The sequence below is a fragment of the Molothrus ater genome, chromosome 15, assembly GCF_012460135.2.
Source record: "Molothrus ater isolate BHLD 08-10-18 breed brown headed cowbird chromosome 15, BPBGC_Mater_1.1, whole genome shotgun sequence".
NCBI classification, from domain to species: domain Eukaryota; kingdom Metazoa; phylum Chordata; class Aves; order Passeriformes; family Icteridae; genus Molothrus; species Molothrus ater.
Genome location: NC_050492.2, coordinates 17,404,956 through 17,426,805, shown reverse-complemented (window position 1 = coordinate 17,426,805; position 21,850 = coordinate 17,404,956). Strand labels below are relative to the sequence as shown.

General features: G+C 45.4%; 1 protein-coding gene across 1 annotated transcript in view; it reads left to right on the top strand.

The window, feature by feature from the left end:
- AFF4 (ALF transcription elongation factor 4) overlaps positions 1–21,850 on the top strand; it is a 46,842-nt gene that overhangs the window by 4,503 nt on the left and 20,489 nt on the right. Inside the window, 5 exon segments of the mRNA XM_036391509.2 lie at positions 12,206–12,332; positions 14,027–14,170; positions 14,172–14,804; positions 16,101–16,145; positions 17,012–17,098. Of these exon segments, the coding sequence (XP_036247402.1) occupies positions 12,210–12,332; positions 14,027–14,170; positions 14,172–14,804; positions 16,101–16,145; positions 17,012–17,098 (1,032 nt within the window). The 5' untranslated portion in view covers positions 12,206–12,209.

Sequence of the window (21,850 nt, the reverse complement as noted above, 5' to 3'; positions counted from 1 at the left end):
AGAAATCTTCCTGCTCATCTTTTTATGGAAAACAACACCTCATGAGGCAGCTCAGAGCCCCCTTTTACTGCCTTTTTTTTTTTTACAGTTCATCTTAGTTTTTACTCATGTCACATTTATTGATAAATTACTTGAACGTGCTGCTTTCATGTTTTATAATTAAGCAAATAGAGTGTACTTTTACTAATGTGCAATCCTGTAGTGATCAAGCTCTCCAGGAGAGGCTGTTTTATGATTCCACATCTCTCCCTGTGGATAGTTGTGCTCCCCTGCAGCCCCACAGCAGTTTCTGACTGTTCCCAGTACTGCCCTGGGAGCATGAAGAGGTAGGAGACCAGAGGCAGGACAATGCTGTGCTTCTCTTCAGGGTGCTTCTTTCTGAAGGATTCATGTTCCCGCATTATTTGCAGTTTCCAGAGCACCTTGAAGCTGTTTGTCCTTTGGGCTGGACACTCCCCTCAGCCTTTCAGCTCAGTGGGTTCCTCGTGGAGGGGCAGAAATGAGCCCTGGGATGGTTGTGCTCCTCCTGCAGCTTCCTGAGGGTTGGGAATGTCAGAAAAAGTCCCAAACCGAAGCAGATCCCAAACCTTTGAGCTTTTCCAACTCTGTGAGCTTTGGTGGTAAAATGGGAGGGCAGCCAAGTTTTGGTGTCACTTTGTCATCTCCTGGAAGTGGGGGCAGGCCTTGGTGCCTCACTGTCACACATCCCTTTCATGACAGACATTTTCCAGTTTAAGAAGAAAAATAAAGGATGTTTAATTTGCAGAACCAGACACTGGGAAAACAGTGTTTGTGATCAGTGACAAGTTAAACTCCTGAGACAGAGGAAACTGTTTCCACTTGTCCTTAGCTGGGATTCTAAGATTTCACAGAGGTAAATTGTTCCAGAGTAGATATTTCCCTCAACAGTTGGTTCCTGTGGAAATTTCATGCCATTGAACAGTCATTCAATTTTTCACTTCATTTTCCTTTGAAATTTCTAATGTTCACTTTCCTTGGTGTGATCCTGTTGAAGGTGCTGATTTAAAATGAGTATTGGATTATATATTGGTTTTCTGCTATATTTTTATATAAATTAGGCTTCCAAAACTGTGTACTCCCATGTATTTCCCCATTCCTGCTGGCTTGACTATAAAAGCTCAAACCTGACCATAATTGTCCAGCTTTGTGCATTCACATGGAGATTTTTTGTTTCTGCATTTAATTTAATTTCCAAAAGACGTTAAAGAGATTTCAGTGATGGAAGTGCTTAAATGGTTTTAATCAGGCTTTGATGTGCACAAATCATTAAAGCGAGGAGGATGAAGAGATCAGAGTCCCCAGTTCCCTTTGTGTGCCGGGGCTGCAGAGGAACTCGGGGAGGAGGAAGCGTTCAGGAAATCCCAAAGGCACAGGACAGGGGAAAACAGCCTCAAGCTGTGCCAGGGGAGCTTCAGGCTGGAAACTGGGAAAATTCCTCCATGGAAAGGGCAGTCCAGCTGCCCCAGGCTGCCCAGGGCAGGGCTGGAGCCCCATCCCTGCCTGGCTTCAAATGTGCAGGTGGGACTTGGGGCAGTGGGAATGTTGGACTTGAGGAGCTTGGAAGGCTTTTCCAGCCTAAACAATTCTATAATTCTGTTTTTTTCCCACAGGGAAAGGGGAACAGCAAACCAAAAAAAGCTACATCAAAATGGGAATTTGATTTGTGTGATGTCGTGCATTTCGTGGGCAGAGGAATAACCAGAGTTTCTGTGGAAAAAAAACTAATTTGAGAGTTCTGCCAATGTAACTTTCCAATTACATTACAATTAACATAAGCATTTCCTTATTTAAAGATATTTTTAAAATTCTTTGGTCAAAATCCAGATTTGAAAACATTAGGATGGAAATTTCAGAGAATTGAATATGGGAAACAGGTTGAAGAACTTAAAGGAACATGTTGTAACTTCAGCAAGTTGTCCTGTACTTTGGCATAAATAAAATAAACCTAATGGAAATTGCTGAGTGAAAAACGCTGGATTTTACAAAAATCTCCTAATATTATCATATTTTTGTAAATTCGAGAGGAGTTGAAGCACAAAGATTGGCCAAGAGGAGGTTAAATGGATTCATGTACTGATGTTTTTCCTTTCTCCTGTTTTTGGTTTGGCTTTTTTTTTTTTTTTTTTTTTTACTGTTCTGAGCTGTCCTCTATGGAACAGAGCTTCCTGAGAGTTTGTTTGTGTGTTTTGAGGAGGTTTTTATATTTTGGAGTGAGGTGCTGTGTTTGTTTGACATTTCCCATTGAGCCTTCCAGTTCCCCTCTGCCTCTCACTGGCGTGGAGCTGCTGGAATCCCCCTGGCTGTGGGTGGAAGGCACTGTGGCCACATGGAGTATTGCTTTAAATCGCCTGGTGAAGTTTGGGGTTTCTGGTTAATTAATTTATTTTAAGATTAATTAATTTAGATTTAATTTAGCCTTCTAATGCTGATAGGATAAATTAGCATCATATTATAGCATTGATTTGCCATGGTGGAAACTGGTGTTTGGTGTAAAGCAGCCTTTAAAAGATAAAGGGTGAAAAGGTTTTTCCTGGAGCAATTGCTCGTGCTGAAAGAGCTCCACTAATTATATTTAATGAGCAAAAAACACAAGTGAGGACTTTGCACTGTGACACATTCTTAGCCAATAATTACCAGAAATATGTTTTAATAGGAGACTTGTAACAAGTAGTCTTCAGCTTAAATTTGTTAATCACTAATAACCTCCTAAAAAAATACTTTCTTCAGGTTTTTCCTTCATTTGTTTTTTTTTTTTTTTTTTTCTTCAGCTTTCTCTTTTTTTTTTTAGTGGAAAAAGTTGCATTATTTCCTGGCCACGTGAAGCAAGGTCCATGCTGAACTGGCATTCAGAAATGTTTTTGTTTGGTTTTTTTTTTTAATTTATTCAGAGGAATGTTTAAATCCGTCCAGTCATGATTTGCTGACAGACTTGAAGCTCAAGATGGTCAGAAATGGGTGTGGTTTAATCTTCATTGCTATTTTAGAGTAGGAGATTTGGAGCTCATTAGCTGCTCTAATGGGCTGATTCCTTGCTATACAATTTATTTCAATGCATTATTCAATTTTTAAAAAAATTATGTGTGACTCTCACTATGAATAGTGAATCATACCTTTAAAAAAATTAATTTGAACTTGTGCTTTGAAGAATTCCATTAATTGAGCCCCTGGCTGGGGTGCCCATCAGTGCCTGGTGCCTGCTGAGCTGCAGCAGCTCCCACCATGGAATTTCTGTGGCACTTGAGGCAGTTTTGGCTCTTCCAGAGACATTTCCAGGCTCCAGCTCTGACCCAGCTCAGTGTGAATTGTGGCCTCTTGCATGAAGGGTTTTGAAACCCAACTGAATTTTGACTCAGCTTTTGCAATGTCCTTGTGTTTGTCTGTAACTTCGTGCCACAAAAAGCTGAGTTTCTCTTTCTAGTGGCAAAACTCACCGAGTTTCCCTGGCTGGAAGTGAAATGGCCTGGTAGAATTCTGTGTTTTGTAGTTTTTTTGTCTTTTGGTTTAGGGCCATATCCAAAAAAGTGCAAAAAGTTGTAAGAACTTGGGGGAAAAGAACCCAAACATCATTATTTTGGGAAAATATGATGTCATTTATATTAAAAGAGTTTGTGCAGCTAAATAAACATTTATCAACTGTTTTCCTGAGGTAAAAGACACCTCACTAAATGCCTTGTTACTCAGTGGGGGCAGAAATGTGAATGTTTTTCTGAATCTGCTCAGGGGGTTTATAAAGTACAGGTGGCATTTAGTAGGCAGGATGAAAAGTGAAAACTTTGCAAGGTTTTGAGCAGTGTTTGTTTGGAAGCACAGCACATCAAAGCTGTGGCTTTCCTGCTGCATTTCAGCTTCCCTCCCTAGATAGTTCTGGGCCCTTCCTCTCGCTTCCAAATTTTTTTGCTTTTGCCTGCAAATCTCAAATGCTCCTCTTCCCTAGGTTTTTCCAGAGTTTTAACTACTCTGTGCTCTCATCTTCAGCATGTTGAAATTTAAAAAGAAAGTTTGGAGGTACCAGGAAGCATCCCAGGTCTCAAAGCTGTCATGTTCTGACAGCAGATTTTAGACAAGTAGGAAATGATGCTGAGTTTGGTGAGCCCTTTGAATACGAGTTAGGGCTGAAAAGTGGGAGGGAAAACTTGTGTTCTCACTTCTCTGCTACTCAGAATTGTGGGTTTTGTGAAGTCTGTAAAGCAATCCTAGAACTGCTGCAGCTGCCAGTGGGGAGCACTGCCCTGTGAGAGTTCCAGCCACCACTTTTGAAAAGATCCTGATAATAATGAATTGGTGATCATGTAGAAAATCCATTGCTGCTGCCCTGGATCCACCCCAGTGGTGCTGGGGCTTCCCCTGCACTTGTGCTGGGAACAGCCTGGACACAGATTTCCCTGTAGGCCTCTCACTTGTTCTGTGGCTCACCCTGAGTGGTTTCCCAGGGTTCTGGGGACAGTGAAATCATTGAACAATGCAGTTTTCAATTCTGGCTGCCCTGCTCCCCAGCATCCTCCTGCTTTCCCTCCATCCCTCCCAAGCTACATTACAGAATTATTATCTCAACCCCAGTGTTCAGCTGAGTGGGGGATGCAGCCCAGTGGGTGAACCTTGGTCACGATGGGAAGTCCAAGATAAATGTCTTGTGAGACAGTGCAGACATGATCTTACACCAGGGCTGGAGGAAGTGACAGTTAAACCAGAGTAAAGGCTCTGATAACTTCTCTCCTTTCTTTTTCTGTACTTGAGGTGGGAGAAGGATGTGAACCTTGAGTGTGATTTTCCCTTTTGCCTTTTCATTCCTGGTTTAGATGGCACCTCATTAAAGCCTTGTCTGCTGTTTCAAATCTTACACAGAGCAGATTTATCTGAGAATTTCTGTCAAGTGAATACTTTCCTAGTCCTACTGCCACAGAGTTCATAGCACTCAAATGTAATGATGTCTTTTATGAAAGTAAATTATTGGGAGGAAGTCAGAATGATAATAGCCAGATTAATGTTAGATGTCTGAATAACTATTGCTTAATAAAATCTAAATGCCAATTGTCTTGGCTTCAAAGTTTAAGCAGATGAACATGTAGGCACAGGAATTGGGTTATTAAGTTTCTGCCCAATTAAAGGGCAGAAATTTGTTGGGAAACTGTGTTAGAATATGCTTTGGTTAGCCTGTGTGGACATGAAAGGATTGCATGTAAAAATGCTGAATTTTTGATGGTCCATCTTTGCACTGGGGGAATTAAAGACTCTCCCAGCGATGGAGAGTGGAAAAGATGGGGAGGATGTCCTTGGTTGAGTGGGAGGTGGAACTGGGCTGAAGTTGGCTGGGAAGAGATTTAACTGGGAAAGGAAAGAGTGCTCCTGGTGAATGGCTGAGCTGGAGGTCACTCTGCACTGCTGGTGAGGTGATCTCAACCCTGGCATCTCAGGGTAAGGAATTTCACTGCCTGGTTTAGAAAGCCCCCTGCTCCTCAGGGCAGATATTGCAGGATGGAGCAAATAGAAATGCAGAGCCTTGGGAAGGCAAAGTTGAAATTCAGCTTTGCTGAGCAGCAGCAGCCTCACTTCCCTCTCCTGGCTGGGGCTGGTCCTTGTGGCAGGAGTTCATTGAGGCTCCTGTGCCTTTTCTGACCTGGAATCCTGACCTGACCTGGTCTAGGTGCAGAAAATGACAATTTTAGTGGCTTCGTGGTGTCAGTCCCTTTGCTCTGAGTCAGGGGTGGCACCTGTGGGATCTGGGGTGTCCCCCAGGATGGAGCCTGGGACAGAGGGACAGAGGGACAGTGGCTGGAGGAGTGACCCTCCCTCTGCTCCCTGCCATGCAGAGAGGAGGGAGCAGGGCTCTGTGCTCTCACTTGCTGGCCTTTCCTGTTCCTCTTCCCTTCCTGAAGAGACAGGACAGAAAGGAGGGACTGGTGTCCTTTGTGCAGCTCCCTGTGAAGGAAAAGAGTTGGGAATTAATTTCTGTGTTCATCAGGGAGGGGGGACCAGACGTGTTCCCTCCTGGGTAGTGCTTCTGCACAAAAATGAGACATTTAAGATGCGTGGTTGTGCATTTTTAAGGTCCCTTGAGTGAATTCCATCAAACCAGTCTTGCAAATTCTCAGATATAAAAAATTTTAAGCTGTTTTAGTAGTATGATTTTAAAATGGGCTTAAAATTGGTTTTAAATGAGCTGCACTGCAAGTGCTGAATTTAGAAATGTCCTCCTCGACTTGTCTTCTAAGATCCAGGTGCTGGGGGTTCACTTTCACCTTAGTTCTTTTACCTCCCCTTGGCAGGAGGTGTGGAACTGGGTGATTTTTAAGTCTCTTCCAACCCAAACTCCATTTCTCCCTTGTGGCTGTGTGCTGAATCTCATGTATGATGAATGATGCACCCAGTTCTCATCTGGACTCGTTAAATGAAATATTACACTTACAGAGCCTCTTTCTAAAGGATCCCCAAGTCCTTTTCCAGTGGTTAGTGTTGAGTTACAAGTGATCACTGTAATTCTTTTATCCACCATCGCTGTGCGTTGGCTTCTCAGGTGGAGGATGCTGACTGATCCTCAGGCAACCTGATATTTGAGGGGTGAAGGGGACTCTGGCAGCTAAAACTCAAAAGCAGGATGTAATTACTTGCACCATCACTTGTCTGAGAAGCTGGAATGAAGGCAGTGCTCCCACAGAAGTGCTCTGGAATTCTCTCAGCTAACGGTGGTGAAGGATTTGTGCTGCTTTGTCTGGGGAGCAGCACAAGCCCAGGCACATCCTGCCTTGCTGGGGATTTCTGGGTGCTCCAGAGTGAGTGGGAAGGAGAAGTGCCTGCAGCAAACTGCTGGCTCTGCCCTCCCTGGGAGTTCTTGTCAAACATTAGCCAGACCTAGGCCAACTCACTTCTTTATTATTTTTCTTTAAAGCTCTCCCACCCTCAGTACGTACAAAGGTGTTCCCAGACAGCTCTTGGGGCACTTTGTGTTCTCCCTGTTGAATGTGCAGTAGGAACTCCTGATGTGAGGGGTGGGATAGAAGCATTTGTGTTTGTATTGTAGGAATGAGAAACGTTTATGTGTCAGCTAGTGGTGAATCTGATTTATATTTGTATCATATTATCAGTACAATTGTATTTGAATCGTATTCCCAAGAGCTGAAATGAAACCTTGGAAAGAGGGAGCTGGAGCTGTGGAGAAGTTCATTCTCATTAAAATAGCTGAGCAGGATGGTGGCTCAGGGTTTCCTCTGTTCACCTGTGCAGTCTCCCCCTGTGATTCTGAGTTCCTCGGATAGAATTTTGGGATCTGGTGCTATCCCAGCCTTTCCTTTGGCAGAGCAGGCCCCAAGTGCACCAGGAGCCATCCCAAACCAAATCCCCTCCCTTGGCATGGAGCCTCTGTGTCAGAAGGTGAGGGACAGAAACAGAAAAATTGATGCTTTTGAGAAGTTGGGGTTTTTCTCTGTCTGGACACATACAAAAACTGCTTGAATTCTGTGTAAACTCTTGTTTTTAATTGTGTTCCTTATTTCAGTTATAAAACTCTGAAGATGACTGCTGCTTCTGTATTTGCACCATCACAGTTATCCTCTAAACCTGTCCTGGAGAATTGTCCTGTTTGTGCTTTTTTGGGCAAAGCTGTATTGTTTTAGTGGGAAATGTTATATTTTTTTTCTGTGTTTTTCTTCTTCACCATCACATAGAACATGGAAGTTAAGATTTTATGTTCACTTCTGTAAGTAGCTCTTGGTGGCACCAGGGCATGTTCCTCTTTGTGTGTCGGTGTTTTTGTGTTAATTGTGTTGTTGCAGAACAGTTATTTTTCAATGTCTCCTTTTTAAACAGCTCCTCTGGGAGTGTGTTTTATTAAAAGCTGACAGAGTAGCACTTTAGGCTCATGCACATGATTTCAGGGCAGGATTTGTGGTGATGCCCTGCTTGATGCACAAGCTGGGAGAAGTGTCCTGTGCCAGCTCCTGAGGTGCCCCTTGCTTGTGGTAAAAAGAATATTTAAAGTAATCAACAGGCATCTTTGGATGCAGCATTAAGGCAGCTTCAGGTATTCTGAAATGGCCTCCTGAAAACATCATTCCTTGTTACAGGCAGGCTCTCCAGCTCTTTTTCCCCTTCCTTTTAAGAAAAAAGGATGAAATCATGGGAGCTGGGTGTGCCCCCGCAGCTGGGTGTGCCCCACACGGAGCTGGGATCCTGCACGTTCCCTCTCAGCCTGTTTATCCTTGCTAGCCAAAATTGGGCTTTCATGGCAGCCAATTAACCAATTAACTGTTTGATTCCTCTTGCTCACAAATCCCATTGAGACTGAAGAGGCCCTGGAGTTAGATGAGGATGTCTGGAAGGAAGTGGAGGTGTTGCAGCAGGCTTTGAAGGTGCACTGCTGGCTGCTGAGGTGTTTGGGGTCAGATCCCTGTGCATGGGCTGCCTGTGCAGGGTCCCTGGCCAGCCTGCCCTTTGATGGGTTTGCCTCATGGAGTCTGGGAACATGAGGTGATGCTGCTGGTGCTGAGCTGAGCGAGGACTTGGGTGCCTGATGTGGTTCAGGGGGTGAGAAGGGCTTGGCCAAGGTCCTCTCTCTTTTAACAGCTTTGCCAGGGGAACTCAGGCAGCGTGGGTGTGCTGCTTGGGGTTTATGTTTAGTCTGGAGTCTCCAAAAGCCCCAGAGCTGGGATGTGCCCCCTGCCCGGAGCTGAGGGAGTGGGAGGAGAAGGCAGCACCAACTCTGCCATTTCATCCCACAGGTTCCACACCCAAGGTGGTGATCTCTCAAACCAAAGGCATGCCCTTGTTGGATTAGGGATGAGCAGAAATACCAGGTGGGATTTAGGAAGAGGTTGGAAGGAGAAAGGAAAGCTGTGTCTGTTCTGGAGGGCGTGGTGGTGCTGGTGTTGATGTGCTCAGTGTGCCTGGAGCAGCCTGGAACGGTGCTTCAGGAATACACACAGGGGAGGCTGGGCCACGAGTTTCTGTGAATTCCCTGCTGGATTTCCTGCTTGCTTTCAGCTCTTCCTGTTGAGCTGGAGCAGAGGCATGAGATCTGAAGGGCTGGTTGTGCAGGGAAATCTCAGACACAGGGACTGTTCAAAGTACAGTGGGACACTGCAGGAGGAGTGACTCAAACCGTGTGGAGTTCAACTTCCTAAAAATGGAAATACTCTCCTGTGCTTGAGGCCTGTTCTCTGAGTTTTTAAAGAATTTTTGAACTTCTCTTTTCCCAGATATGGCAATGAAGATGACTTTGGCCCTTGCTGCTGGGACATTGTTCTGGCTCTCTCAGCCTGGCTCTGCTCCTCCTTCACTCTTTAGCTCAGGCCACCTGGGAAAAGGGGAATTTTAGCAGGATTATCTTGATAGCACCAGGTACAAGGCAACAGGTTCTTCATCTTCCACCTCCAGGCCTGTGCAGGGAGGAGCAGAGGGGCTGTCCTTGTTTCCAGAGGATGGGGTAGGAGTGGTGGGAGCAATGCATTTTAGTGGATATTAAAGGTTTGTTACAACTTCAAATGGTCTGAAAACAGAACTCCTGCAGTTTCCTACCTGCTGGAGTTAAGTGCCAGCAGTGCTGATCAGCAGCCAGGCCTTGGTCACCTGCCTTTCAAAGTACCCCTCCTTGCTTTCCCTGAGCATGGGAACATTTCCCCTCCGGTGGCTGTGGAGGGTTGGGTTGGAGTGGGAAGTTGTCTGAAGTACAGAGCTAAGGAAGCCCCACGAACTTCCTCTATTTACACATTTCATGCTGGTGTGATTTTAATGGCCTTGTACACATTATAGGCGCTTAAAATAGCTCTGTGTGGAGATTGGATGATTAGATACCAACAAGTCTAACTTGTATCACAGTCAAACTATTTGCTCTAATAAAAAATGTAAAAGAGTTAAAGAAAGCTAAACTAAATCCCCCCACAGTCAAGGTGACTCCCCATGAGGGTGTTTAGCATTTACTGTGTTACAAAAGGCTGGGGAGGAGTGGTTAAGTGTCATTAACTGGTGTCTTTCTGATGACTAATTTTACATTGACCTGGGCAGGTAGAGCCAGATCAGCTCTGGGTTTGCACCACTCAGATCTCCAGTGAATCTTTCTTGTAATGTTCCTTTTGTGTGACAGTGTTGGTACAAATGATGGTTTTTCTTCAGCTCTGAGAGTTACAGGAAATGTCGATGCAATTTTAAAAGGTGATGCTTATCTCTGTAAAAAATAGTGAAGGTCTTTATAAATATTTAACCCTCGATTTGGAAAACAGATGTAAAATTCTTTGTTAAGATTATAATATTCTGGATATATAGCTGTCTGTAATTCCTGATCTTAGTGTATTGATGGGAATGAACCATCCAGAACCAGAGCATTCCTATTCCCTGCCTCCAAATTTGCTTTTAATAGTAAATGCCATGGACTCAGACTGTTCCAGTTGGCTTTAACTGATCAGTGTCTGTAATTAAATCTGATATTTATCTGTGTTGAAATCCTACATATGTGACAAATTGGATTGCAGTCTCAAGAATGTTCTTTTCAAGCCTCAAACTTCTAAAACAAGTTTGTCATGAATGCCAGAATGATCCCAGGAGTTTGCTGGCCACATTCCAGTGCCAGGTCCCTCTCTCAGCCCTGGTGGCCACCTGTGGTTACATGAGCTCAGCAGGTTACAGGAGAACTGGAGAAAAAAGTGATTTTTCACATAAAATGTAAGTTGTATTCATGGGTTTGGTATCATCACAGTGTTGTTTATGCCAGTGCTTGTACCTTGTTTGCAAGGCAGGGAAATACAGCAAACCTGGTGCCTTAGAAGGCATCAAAGATCTCAGCTTACAGCCTGGGTTTGGGCTGCTCTGGGCAGCCTCTGAGATTTCAGAGCCGTAGGCAGAGTGAAGCCAAATGGGGAAGAAACGTAAGAGGCAGGAATGTTACTGAGGTGAGAAGACTCATGTTTTAAAAACTGACTGATGGGTTGAAGTTTTCTTGTTGAGAATACAATAGCTGGGTTTGCACAGCTTTCAGAGTCATGCTCTAGCAAGTCATTTATTATTTTTAATAATCAGCTGTCTAAAGACATGAAATAATGATTTTCTAAGCAGCCAGCATTTTCATTTTGGACTGCAGATTATGTGGTGGAACATCAGTGTCTTTCCTGCATGCACCAACTGTACTTTGTGCAGATCAGGAAGGAACATTTCTAAATCTCTTGATGCAGAGTTCAGCACACATTGTGGCTGTGTGGATCCCTGGCAGTGCCCAAGGCCAGGCTGGACAGGGCTGGGAGCAGCTGGGACAGTGGGACGTGTCCCTGACGTGTCCCTGCCATGGCAGGGCTGGCACTGGATGGACTTTGAGGCCCCTCCCAACCCAAACTATCCGAGGGTTTGATGTTAAAGGACTTAGTGGCACCTTATTTATCATCTCATTTTGTTTACTCCTTTATGTCCCAATGCTGTGTCAAGCTCAGGGGGAATCTTTTCCAACTTCTGTGTGTGTTTTGCAAGAATTTGATGTATTTCTGTTAACAGAAGCAGCAAGACCAAACTGCAAAGGAAAGTTTGTTAAGAAGGGGGATTGGCAGGTTCTTAATCTGCATTTTTGCAGTAGGAGGATATGGTCCAAGGCAAAAGGTGCATTATTGCCAGAACTTCTCTGAAATTACTGCTTTGAGTTGAAATGCCTTTTGGGGATCAGGGAGGGAGAGCGACCTGGAAACCACATCAAAGCTTGAGGTTAGAATATGTTGGAGAATGGTGCCAAAAAAAGGTATTTCAGCACCAAAAATAACCCTAATCTGCAGCAGAAGTCAAGCACTGCTTCGTGGGGGGATGGCAGAACATCTGGGGGATGTGGGGGAGAAAAGGTATTTTAGAAATGAATGGGAGATGTTTGGCGTGGGCTGGAGCCGAGATGATTCGAGCGGGTGAAGTGGTTTGAAATAGCTGCTTGCCTGAGGACCTAGTGGGTTTTATTTGATTTAATTTTTTTTATTGCTGCATAAAGTTTCCCTGTTAGAAGCCAGCTGTGGGTTGGGGGTTACAGCCCTTTGGAGGGGGCTGAAATTGGACAGTTCTGAGGAATTGTGGCCCTCAGTGGGTTCTTAACAGGGATCATTCCGTGGCCAAACAGGGCCAGAGGCTGCTTGGGGACACTTGGATCCCTCCTTTGGGCACTCTCATCCCTCCCCTGGGCCCTCACATCCCTCCTGCTTCCCTGTGTGATCAGCACTGCTCTTTTTGCTCGTAGCAACATGAACCGTGAAGACCGGAATGTGCTGCGTATGAAAGAACGGGAAAGGCGAAATCAAGAAATTCAGCAGGGTGACGAAGCCTTCCCACCCAACTCCCCTCTCTTTGCTGAACCCTACAAAGTGGTGAGTTCCTGCACCTCAGAAAAATGCAGGGTTTAGAACAGAAATCATCTGCAAATTCATGTTTTATTTTTATCTCTGTTCTTGAAAGCTCTTAGGGCAATGAAGTGTTTAAGCAGGGCTTGAAAATAAAGCTGGGCAGTCACAGCTCCACTGGCAGATTTATAATGCTTGGGAAGGGGAGGAGCCTTTATAGGGAGTGAGAAAAAGGAAAATAAAACCATCAAAATTTTTTCCTTCCTTCCTCCACCTTCTATACAGTGACTCAAAGCAATTAAACTGTCCATTGTGTGCTGCCAAATTGCCATTTTTGGGGTGCTTTAGACTGTTGCTAAACTTTCTAACCTTTCATCAACATAATCCAGACCTGGATAAGTTCACAAAGAGAATGTTTAAATAGGAGGTTAATTTAAAATGCTGGAATGTTTGATATGACTACGTTTGACATGAATTATCAGCTCTAGCTAGTGCTCCAGTAGTCTGTAGCTGATGTTTTAGTTTGTTCTGAAGGAATTTTTGAAGGAATATTCTGTTTGTGGTCCTGCACAGCTTTCAGCCTGTGCTGGGTTTCCTTCCAGGTTGCTTTGCTGAACAGTACTGGAAAAAATAACCTAATTCTGGAATAACTAATAAAATATTATTTAATAGGTTAATTACATCGTTCAAAACTCAAATTGAAAGCAAACCCTTCCCTTGCTGCAATTTCAGCTGGTTTGCAAGAAGTAAAACATGACTGCAAGCTCTCTTCCTGCAGGAGGAAAGTTGAGAAATATCTGATGGTTTTTTTGGTTCCTGTGCTTGATAACCAAATTCCACATGTGTGAAGTTAACTGGAGCTGGTTGGGGTGCATGGGGGAATGATCCAGGATCCCAGATTTAGAAAACAAAGTGGTTATAGAACAAAGAACCCTTTTAACTGTGTGCAACAAACATTGTGCCAATATAAACACCAATTAAAAATGACTTACGGGGGTGAGGTTAAGTTGATTTTATTTTACTGCTAATTAAAACCTTTTAGGAGTGATGCATTCTGTATTAGAGAAGTTACAGTCTGTAAGGTGACAGGGGGCATCTGCAGCTTTGGAACTGGCATCCAGCTCAGCAGTGCATTATTTGATTATTGCTGCTTCAGCTGTCTCTGCTGCTGAATTTTCAGTATGTTTTAGGGAGTTAAATATGTATTGTTACATATTTTTAATATGTTTTAAGGAGTCAAATTGCTGTTTTAAGACCTAAAATTCAGAATTGTAAACGCTGGCAAAGAAAGAAATGTATTCTAGCTGAAATTCAGGTTGAGTGCTAGAAGGGGGGGTACTCTGGCTGAGAGTCAGGTTGAGTGCTAGAAAGGGGTGTACTCTAGCTGAGGTTCAGGTTGAGTGCTAGACAGAGGTGTATTCTAGCTGAGATTCAGGTTGAGTGCTAGACAGAGGTGTATTCTAGCTGAGGTTCAGGTTGAGTGCTAGACAGAGGTGTATTCTAGCTGAGGTTCAGGTTGAGTGCTAGACAGAGGTGTATTCTAGCTGAGGTTCAGGTTGAGTGCTACAAAGGGGTGTACTCTAGCTGAAATTCAGGTTGACTGCTACAAAGGGGTGTACTCTAACTGAAATTCAGGTTGAGTGCTGTAGCTATCAGACCATTTATCTTCCTGGGAAGTTGTCATCGGTTCTAAATCCCGATTTTGTGGCTTGTTGTCCCAGACCAGCAAAGAGGACAAGCTGTCGAGCCGCATCCAGAGCATGCTGGGGAACTATGATGAGATGACGGATCTCATCGGGGAGCGGCCGCTGCAGAAGATCGTGGCCATCCCCAAGCCCTCGGTGCCCACGGCGCCCGATGACAAACCCTGTGCCCGGCTTCTTCGGGGAGCAGCGGCACGGCGCGGGCTCCCACCAGAGCAGCAAATGGACCCCGGTGGGGCCGGCCCCCAGCACCTCGGCCCAGTCCCAGAAGCGCTCCCAGGGGCTGGGGGGCCACGGGCAGCGCTCGGGGGGCGGCGCGGCCGCGGGGGCCCGGCACGAGCGCGACTCCTACGGCGGCGGCGGCCGCAAGAAGGGCCAGCACGGCTCCGAGCACTCCAAGGGCCGCTCCGGCAGCCCCGGGAAGCCGCCGGCCGTGGCCTCGCTGGCCCCCGGGCACTCCAGAGCCCACGGCAGCGAGCACCACGGCAAGGAGCACCAGCGCTCCAAGTCGCCCCGGGACCCCGAGCCCAGCTGGGACTCTCCCTCGCGCGTGCCCTCCTTCGCCAGCGGGCAGCACTCGACCCAGTCCTTCCCCCCCTCGCTGATGTCCAAGTCCAGCTCGATGTTACAGAAACCCACTGCCTACGTCAGGCCGATGGACGGGCAGGAGTCCATGGAGCCAAAGCTTCCCTCAGAACACTACAGCAGCCAGAGCCACGGCGGCGGCGTCAACGAGCTGAAACCCAGCAGCAAGGCGCACCTCACCAAGCTGAAAATTCCCTCTCAGCCACTGGATGTAAGTTACTGGCTCTGTCCTGCCTTCTTAAGTGTAAATCCACCTCGGCTGGGATTTTCCAGCGTCTCCGAAGTCCCAATTTGCCTAACCCAAATGGAGTTTTTAGTAAACACTGTGTTTTTGTTACTCAAAGCAACTTCACCTAAGCTGTATTTTCAGTGGGGAGCATGCAAAAGAATTGTTTTTGTCTTCTGCTTCTTCAGTGTGGATACTGGGTTTTTTATTAAATAAAGGCTGAGACACTCAGAAAGGCTTACTTAACCCCCAGAGGCCAATTTTCACAGAGTATTTCTCTAGTCAGGAGTTAGGGAAATTGTAGGATATCCACAAATATTTTGACAAGCTGGGTAAATACATTGTTGTTCCTGGGAGCTGAATTGACTTAGAGTTGTTGATACAATATGCCTGTATCAGATTTTCTTTTGAAGTGAGCAGCAATTACTAGATGTGATTATTATACCTTCACACCACACTGAACAGGGTGCAGAACTTTTATCAGTCGTGCTGGATATAAAATCCTATTGGGTTAACAACTTGGAGGAGTTTGGTAATTCCCAAATCATTAGGACACAGACTCTGACTCCAGCTCACTTACAAGGAGAGTGCCTTTGCTAGTAATAAAGTCTCATTTCATCTCCGTCCAACTGCTGGAATCGTGGTAGCCAGAGAAAAGCCCTTGTTCCTGGGGTTGCAACAGATAGCAAAGTAAGATCCAGCACACAGGTAAGGAAATCAGGAATTACTTTATTTGTGAAGACCTGCCACATCAATGCTGATGCAGGGAATCCTTAAGTAGCTTTGCTTCTCTCTGCTTGTGGCAGGCAGGGATGCAGAGGATTCATAGTTTGGTAATCATTGCTGTTTCTGGGATCTCTCTGTGATGAGTGTTTTACTTGGGAATGCACTTTGTCATTCCTGTGCATTCACGGTCCTGCGCTTGAACTCAGATATTATCCTGGGGCTGCTTCCAGGAAATGACTGAAAGCTGTGATTCTCTTTCTCCTCTCTACAAGTTTTTAATATCCCTGCCTGTCTGTGATCACTTTAACTGTCAAGTGAAAAGTGAGAGATTATTATCACAGTTTTATGGATGGCATGTATTTGCTTTTCGTAACTGTGACTCATGCCATAAAAACATGGATCTATCTGATGTGAAAATTGCTGAAAAGAGTTAGCAAGGGCTCTTTGTGTCTATGTAGAGTCCGCATGAGTCACAATAAGGATTGAAGTTTGTTTTTAACTGTTTCTAGTCCCTGGAAAATTTGGGAGATGTTAATTTTGAGTTTTGATTTGTAGGCATCAGCCTCTGGTGAGGTGAGCTGCGTGGATGAAATCCTCAAAGTAAGTTCTTGGTGTTCTTGTTCCTACTTTGTTGAAAGTGCAGCCATTCCTGAGGAGGGGGGAGGACTCTGCAGTGCCAGAGCCTGTCCAGGTGCCGGTGGGCACAGGAGGGCTCTCCTGGTGCTCCTCCAGCACAGGGGGACTGGGCCAAGCTGGGAGCAGAGCTGGCCCTGGGTGTTGTGTGTGATCCCCTGGAGATCCTCACTGCATTCCTCCTCCCTGATAATCAGAACTACATTTCTTCCACCAAATTACAGTTTTTAATCCTGATATTTTAGGTTATACTAAATGCTTTGCTGCCCCATGGCAGCACTTTCCCTCTCTCATCCCTGGGTTATTTTCAAAGTCCTTTTACCCCTCCTGTGATGCCCTGTCCTGTGTGTGCTCTCACAAAAGCATCATCAGGTCCCTCTGGAGCATTTCCATGGCTTATTATTATTTCCTGTGACCTTCAGTCCTCCAGGGGCCTTGGGGATGCTCTGAGAGCATAGGAGGCACTTTCCAGCTGCAGGCATTTGATTTCCCCCTTTTCCTCAAATTCTACAGGCTTCCCTTTCCTAGGATTCTTCTTCCCACACACTCTGAAAGGATCAGACTCTGACTTGCACTGCAGTTTATCTTCAGGCCAGCCCAGCTCATTGATTTATGCCTTGCTGCTTGTTATTATGTCATAACTCTCTCTTCTCCTGGGTAGCAATTGAACATTCAGGTTAACATGCAAAATCTTTGTTGCACATTTGGGAAATTAAGATTTGAATATAAAGCTTAGTGAAGGGTGAACAATGAACTGAAAATTGAGAGAATCCAGATTGCAAGTTGAAACCTGATTTATTTTGGTAATAACTTTGATTTTTGTTGTGTTTCAGGAGATGACCCACTCCTGGCCTCCTCCACTGACTGCCATCCACACCCCCTGCAAAACTGAACCCTCCAAATTCCCCTTTCCAACCAAGGTCAGTGCTGAATCCAACAGTGGATGCTGTTGAGAAAGTAACTCCAGTTAAAGATCAGGATTTTGGAACTCCTGCGTTCAGTTCTGCATAATTTGGGTTTGTTTCAGTGCTTTGTCCCTCTTTATTTATCTTCACCTCATCTGTCAGCAGCTGCCTTATGAAAAATGTCCTTGGTTTTCCTCTGCTTTGCACAGACAATCTGCAAAGTTATCTGTGATACAACTTGCCTTTTTAATTTTTGTGGGATAAATTCAAACTTTCAAACTTTTGAAGCTTGGAAATGCCTTTGAGCCCTTTCCCTAACAGGGAAATGCTCTGCACCATTTTGTGTAGAACCAAGTGAGTTTGCTTCCATGTAGCAAAACAGAGACTGAATGGTAAATGCTGAGAAATTTAAATGGGCTTTTCTGCATAAATTGAATTTTCCTCTTAGTTTGAAGTCCACTAATAGTTGTGTGAGATTTTTTTTTTGCATTTTCAATTACAAAAAAATTCAGACAATTTAAGAATCACATGTTTTGCTGAAGTAATCAGTTGTTCCAAAAGATCCTCTTCCCAACCTCCTGTGTTCTTAAGAAGTGCTGAAGGGTTTAAGCAGTTAATTCCAGAGAGAAATCCACCTCTGCTGCTGCTGAGAGCACAGGGCACGTGTCCAGGGGAGCTGCTGGGGCTGACACCTCTGAGGAAGGAATTCTGCTGCTGCCTCCCCCTGGGCTGGGCCGGGCAGCTCCAGGGTTCCAGGGCACACTCGGGGCACTGGGAATTGTTTGCCTGGAAGAGCAGCTCTGCAGGATCCTGGAAGCCCAGGGAGGCAGCTGTGGGTGAAGCCAGCATGGGGAGCTGACTCACCCAGGAATCCATGATCTGCTTCCTGGGGCTGCTGATTACCAGTAAAAGATTCAACTCCTCAACGTGATTTCTCTCCAGACTCAACATCTCTCTGGGCTGAATTGGGGTGCTCCACCACTAACTTGGCAGAGCTTCAGAGTGAAGAAATTGCCCCGTTTGTCTTTTAAAAGTTACCTATGTAATAATTCAGACCATGCTCTCTCTCACCAGCTGCTGTTCTAGACACCACTTAATTGCTCTTAATTTCCTGTTTGATCCAAATTGCTCCCCAAAACAGAACATCCGAGGGAATAATTTTGAGAAGAGTTTCTCACCTGAGGTTTCTACTGTCATCTCTCTAATCCCATCCTTTTATGTGATTGCTTTGTCATGACCTTCCTTCAGCCAAAGCTTCCAGTCCCTGTTGGAAGGGCACATCCACAAACCTCCCCCAGAGTGCTCCAGGTTCAGGTTCTCATCCTGGCTGGATATCCCAGAGCAGGGGCAGTCCTGCTGTCACCACCTCTCTGGGACCTGTCCCTGGTCACTGCTTTTTGCTCCTCTTCAGTATCAAAAAATGCAGAATTTACCATTCGGTTCTCAGCTTTACTTTGGAAGGCATACCTAGAAATAAATCCTGTTTTCTGTTTTCCTAGCATTAGATCAATATTAATCTTGCAAATATTACTTTCAGTCAGGGTTTATTTGTGTGCTACGTAAAACTGTCAGCCTGGAAATAATTCATACCTTTCCTTGTCAACAAAGGTCCTTATTCCTCTGCTTTGAGTACTCATTCCTGAACCTTTGGGGAGATATTTTCCCTTTGCATTTTGAGCACCCTTGTCTGTGGGGCTGCTTGGTTTTAGTTTCCCTGGCATTTGACTGGGTTTGGGAAGAGGAAGGTGTGCAGAAATCCCTGTGGCTGTGACCCAGAGGCCACACTGTAACACTGCACAGCTCTGGCAATGCCTGAACAAAAAGGAGCTTTTTCAACCTCCCAACCTGGATTGTGTCTCTTCACCCAGTTTGCAAAAAATTCCATTTATGGCTGCTCTGAGTCTTTTTGACTTTTTGCCAGCTTTTTTATTTTGTGGCTGCACATCTTAGCCATGGAACTCTGTCAAATTCTCTCTCTGCATCCAAAGCCTATAATTTCCTCTGCCTTCTCCCCTCTGTCATTCTTGGCAGCAGCAGCTCTGCAGAATTCCAGGGAGTTAGTGAGCCATGGGCCTGTGCAGTCTGGGCCCAGAGCAGAATCCACCAAACAAAACACAACAGTGGTTTGCTTTAATCGAGCAGTTCTGTTGGAGGAAAGCTCCTTCTCTTTAGTACTGTGCTCCATTTATTGCTGAAGTGTTTCTCAGCATTGCCCCTGTGGGCAGAGCCTGGTGTGTTCTTCCTGCTCACATTAAATGGAGCTGCCCTTGGTGGACCACTTGATTTTATTTGTCAGACTCTTGGGATGGGATCACTTTCCCTGTGTGTAGGGAGTGAGTAACTCGAAGGAACCCAACCTCCTGACTGGGGCCTCTCTGATTACTATAAATATATCCAATAGTTCCCAGGAAGTCTTGGATCAGAAGAGAAAACTCCATGAAAATAGGTCAGGGAAAGTTTTATGGGTGCTGTGGAAAAATGCAGATTGCTGTGTCTTGATAAAAAATGTTATCCTGTGCCCTAACACTCTATAATTTTATCCATGGGCTCACAGTCAGACACTCCAGCAATGCTGGCAGTGTTTATGAGATGCATTGAGCAGCCCAGCTGCTGGCTGGGAGGGAGGGCTTGGCTGTGCCTGTCCCTGTCCCTGTCCCTGTCCCTGTCCCTCTGCAGAGCTGGGGCCAGCAGGACCCTCCTGCCCTCCCTTCCCTGCTGGGGCACACACTCTGCTCCTGGGAAGCAGAAAGGAGATGTGACCTGAGCTTTCAGGTGTGACCTGAGGTTTCAGGTGTGACCTGAGGTTTCAGGTGTGACCTGGGAATGTTCCCCCCTCCAGCCCTGCTGCCTCCTGTCCAGCTGGAGAATTCCTCTCTCCAGGTGGTTTTGTCAGAGTTTTTGTTTCCTGCTCCAGTGTCTTCCCTGTGTAACCTCAGTCCATTCTACTTTGCTTTAAAGGGTTTCCTTCCTTTCAGTTGGTTGCAATTTCTTTCTGAAGCAGACCTTTAGGAGCTGCTGCTCTCAATAACCTGGGAGTTGAAAGTAGAGCTTTTTTTTTTAGTCTCTGAGTTTCTTAAAGAAATATGTATCCAGTAGATGGCAAGGGAGTTGGAAAAAGTTGCACATTGAGCCATAACACCTCATTAAAGTGCACTTAGCTGAGAGTCAGTGCTGTGCCTCTGAAATAGGAAGTTGACTCAAGTGGGGGATTAGGCAGGTGTGCTCTGCACAATTCCCAATCCATGTGCTGCTGCAAGGGGTGCCAGTTCCCCATCCTGTGCTCCCCAGTGCTGTGGCTTTGGAAATGTGCAGTTTGAGGTCTTTAGTTCTTTTCTCACTCAGTTTGTTGGCTTGGCTGAGCTGCCAGTGGCAAAGGAAACCAGGGATTCCCACCCTGCCTCCTCCTACCTGTGCAAATGATAAGAAATGGATTTATTTTGAAGGGAGTGTGGCTGTTCACAAGGCTTCTCTCCATCTTCACTTTGCTCTTGAATTCTTTCTTAATTTATTGTTGTTTTTATTGTCCCTTCCTTTCAGTTAGTAAAGATCAGAGGTATTGGAATCACCTCCCAAGGAAAGCTCCTTACGAAGTTCTCCATCTACAAAATTCTTGTTCAATGCATTGTTCCATTTTTGAAATACAAAGCTGAGGGAAATTGAAAACATCTCAAGGGTGCTTTGCTGTGTAAAGCTTTTGTGTGTATAAAAACTTCATTCTGTAAATTGCCTCTGGAACCACTGCCTGGCACTGGCTTGGTGTGAGGGAAAACCAGGTCACAGGTGGACCAGGAAAAATGGAATTCATTGTTGAATTGTAGCTCTGGTTTGCCATTGCCAAAGCATGTAAGTAAAATATGTGTATACAACTAGAAATTGCAAATATTGGACTCCATTTATTTTTCTGGGGTTATCAGTTGTCCTCATTTTGAAATGAGGTCAGGAAAGTCCTATTTTAAAAAGGCACTCGAGCCTGGAAGGGAGTTTACAGTGGCTCATAGCCTCTGTGTATTTGTTAAAACAAGGCTTTGGGATTTCAGTAAAGTTCATCCTCTGCTGAGTCTTGGGAGTCAGAATTGGAGTTTATGAAATGGGAATACTGAGGAAGATAAAAGTGCTGAAATCTGCAAGGCTTCCTCTTTCCTGGCTGGTTTTATAGGATATTGGGAATGAGGAGTTGTTCTCTGTGAGGATGGGCAGGCCCTGGCACAGCTGGGGCTGCCCCTGGATCCCTGGCAGTGCCCAAGGCCAGGTTGGAGCAGCCTGGGACAGTGGGAGGTGTCCCTGCCATGGCAGGGGTGGCACTGGGTGGGCTTTGAGGTCCCTTCCAGCCCATCCTGTGCCTCTAAAATGCCATTTCATTGGCTTCTCTACCAGAGCTGGCTGGAATTCTGTGCTGCCCACCCAGGCTGGGCTTCCTTTGGGGCAGAGTGTGCAGAGCTGGTCCCATTTGAAAGCTCCCCTTGTCCCTAAGGCTCCTTTGTGGCTGAGGAATATTTTTTGTTGAGATTTTTTTGTTCCAATTTCTGTGTGTGCCTGGAGAAGGAAAATGAGGAGGAAAGGGTTGGAAGGAAAGCACTTCAAACAGCAGCAGAGTTTGTGTGTGTGTCAGGAGCATAAACAAACATCCTGAACAGTTCCTCTCCATCCTAAACAAACTGGAGGAGGGGATTTAGGGAAGTCACCCAGGGATTCGGGAGCTTCAGCCCTGATGTGCCCTTGGGAACAGCAGGAAGTGGCTGAGGAAGAGGAGTGTGAAGGTCTCACCTG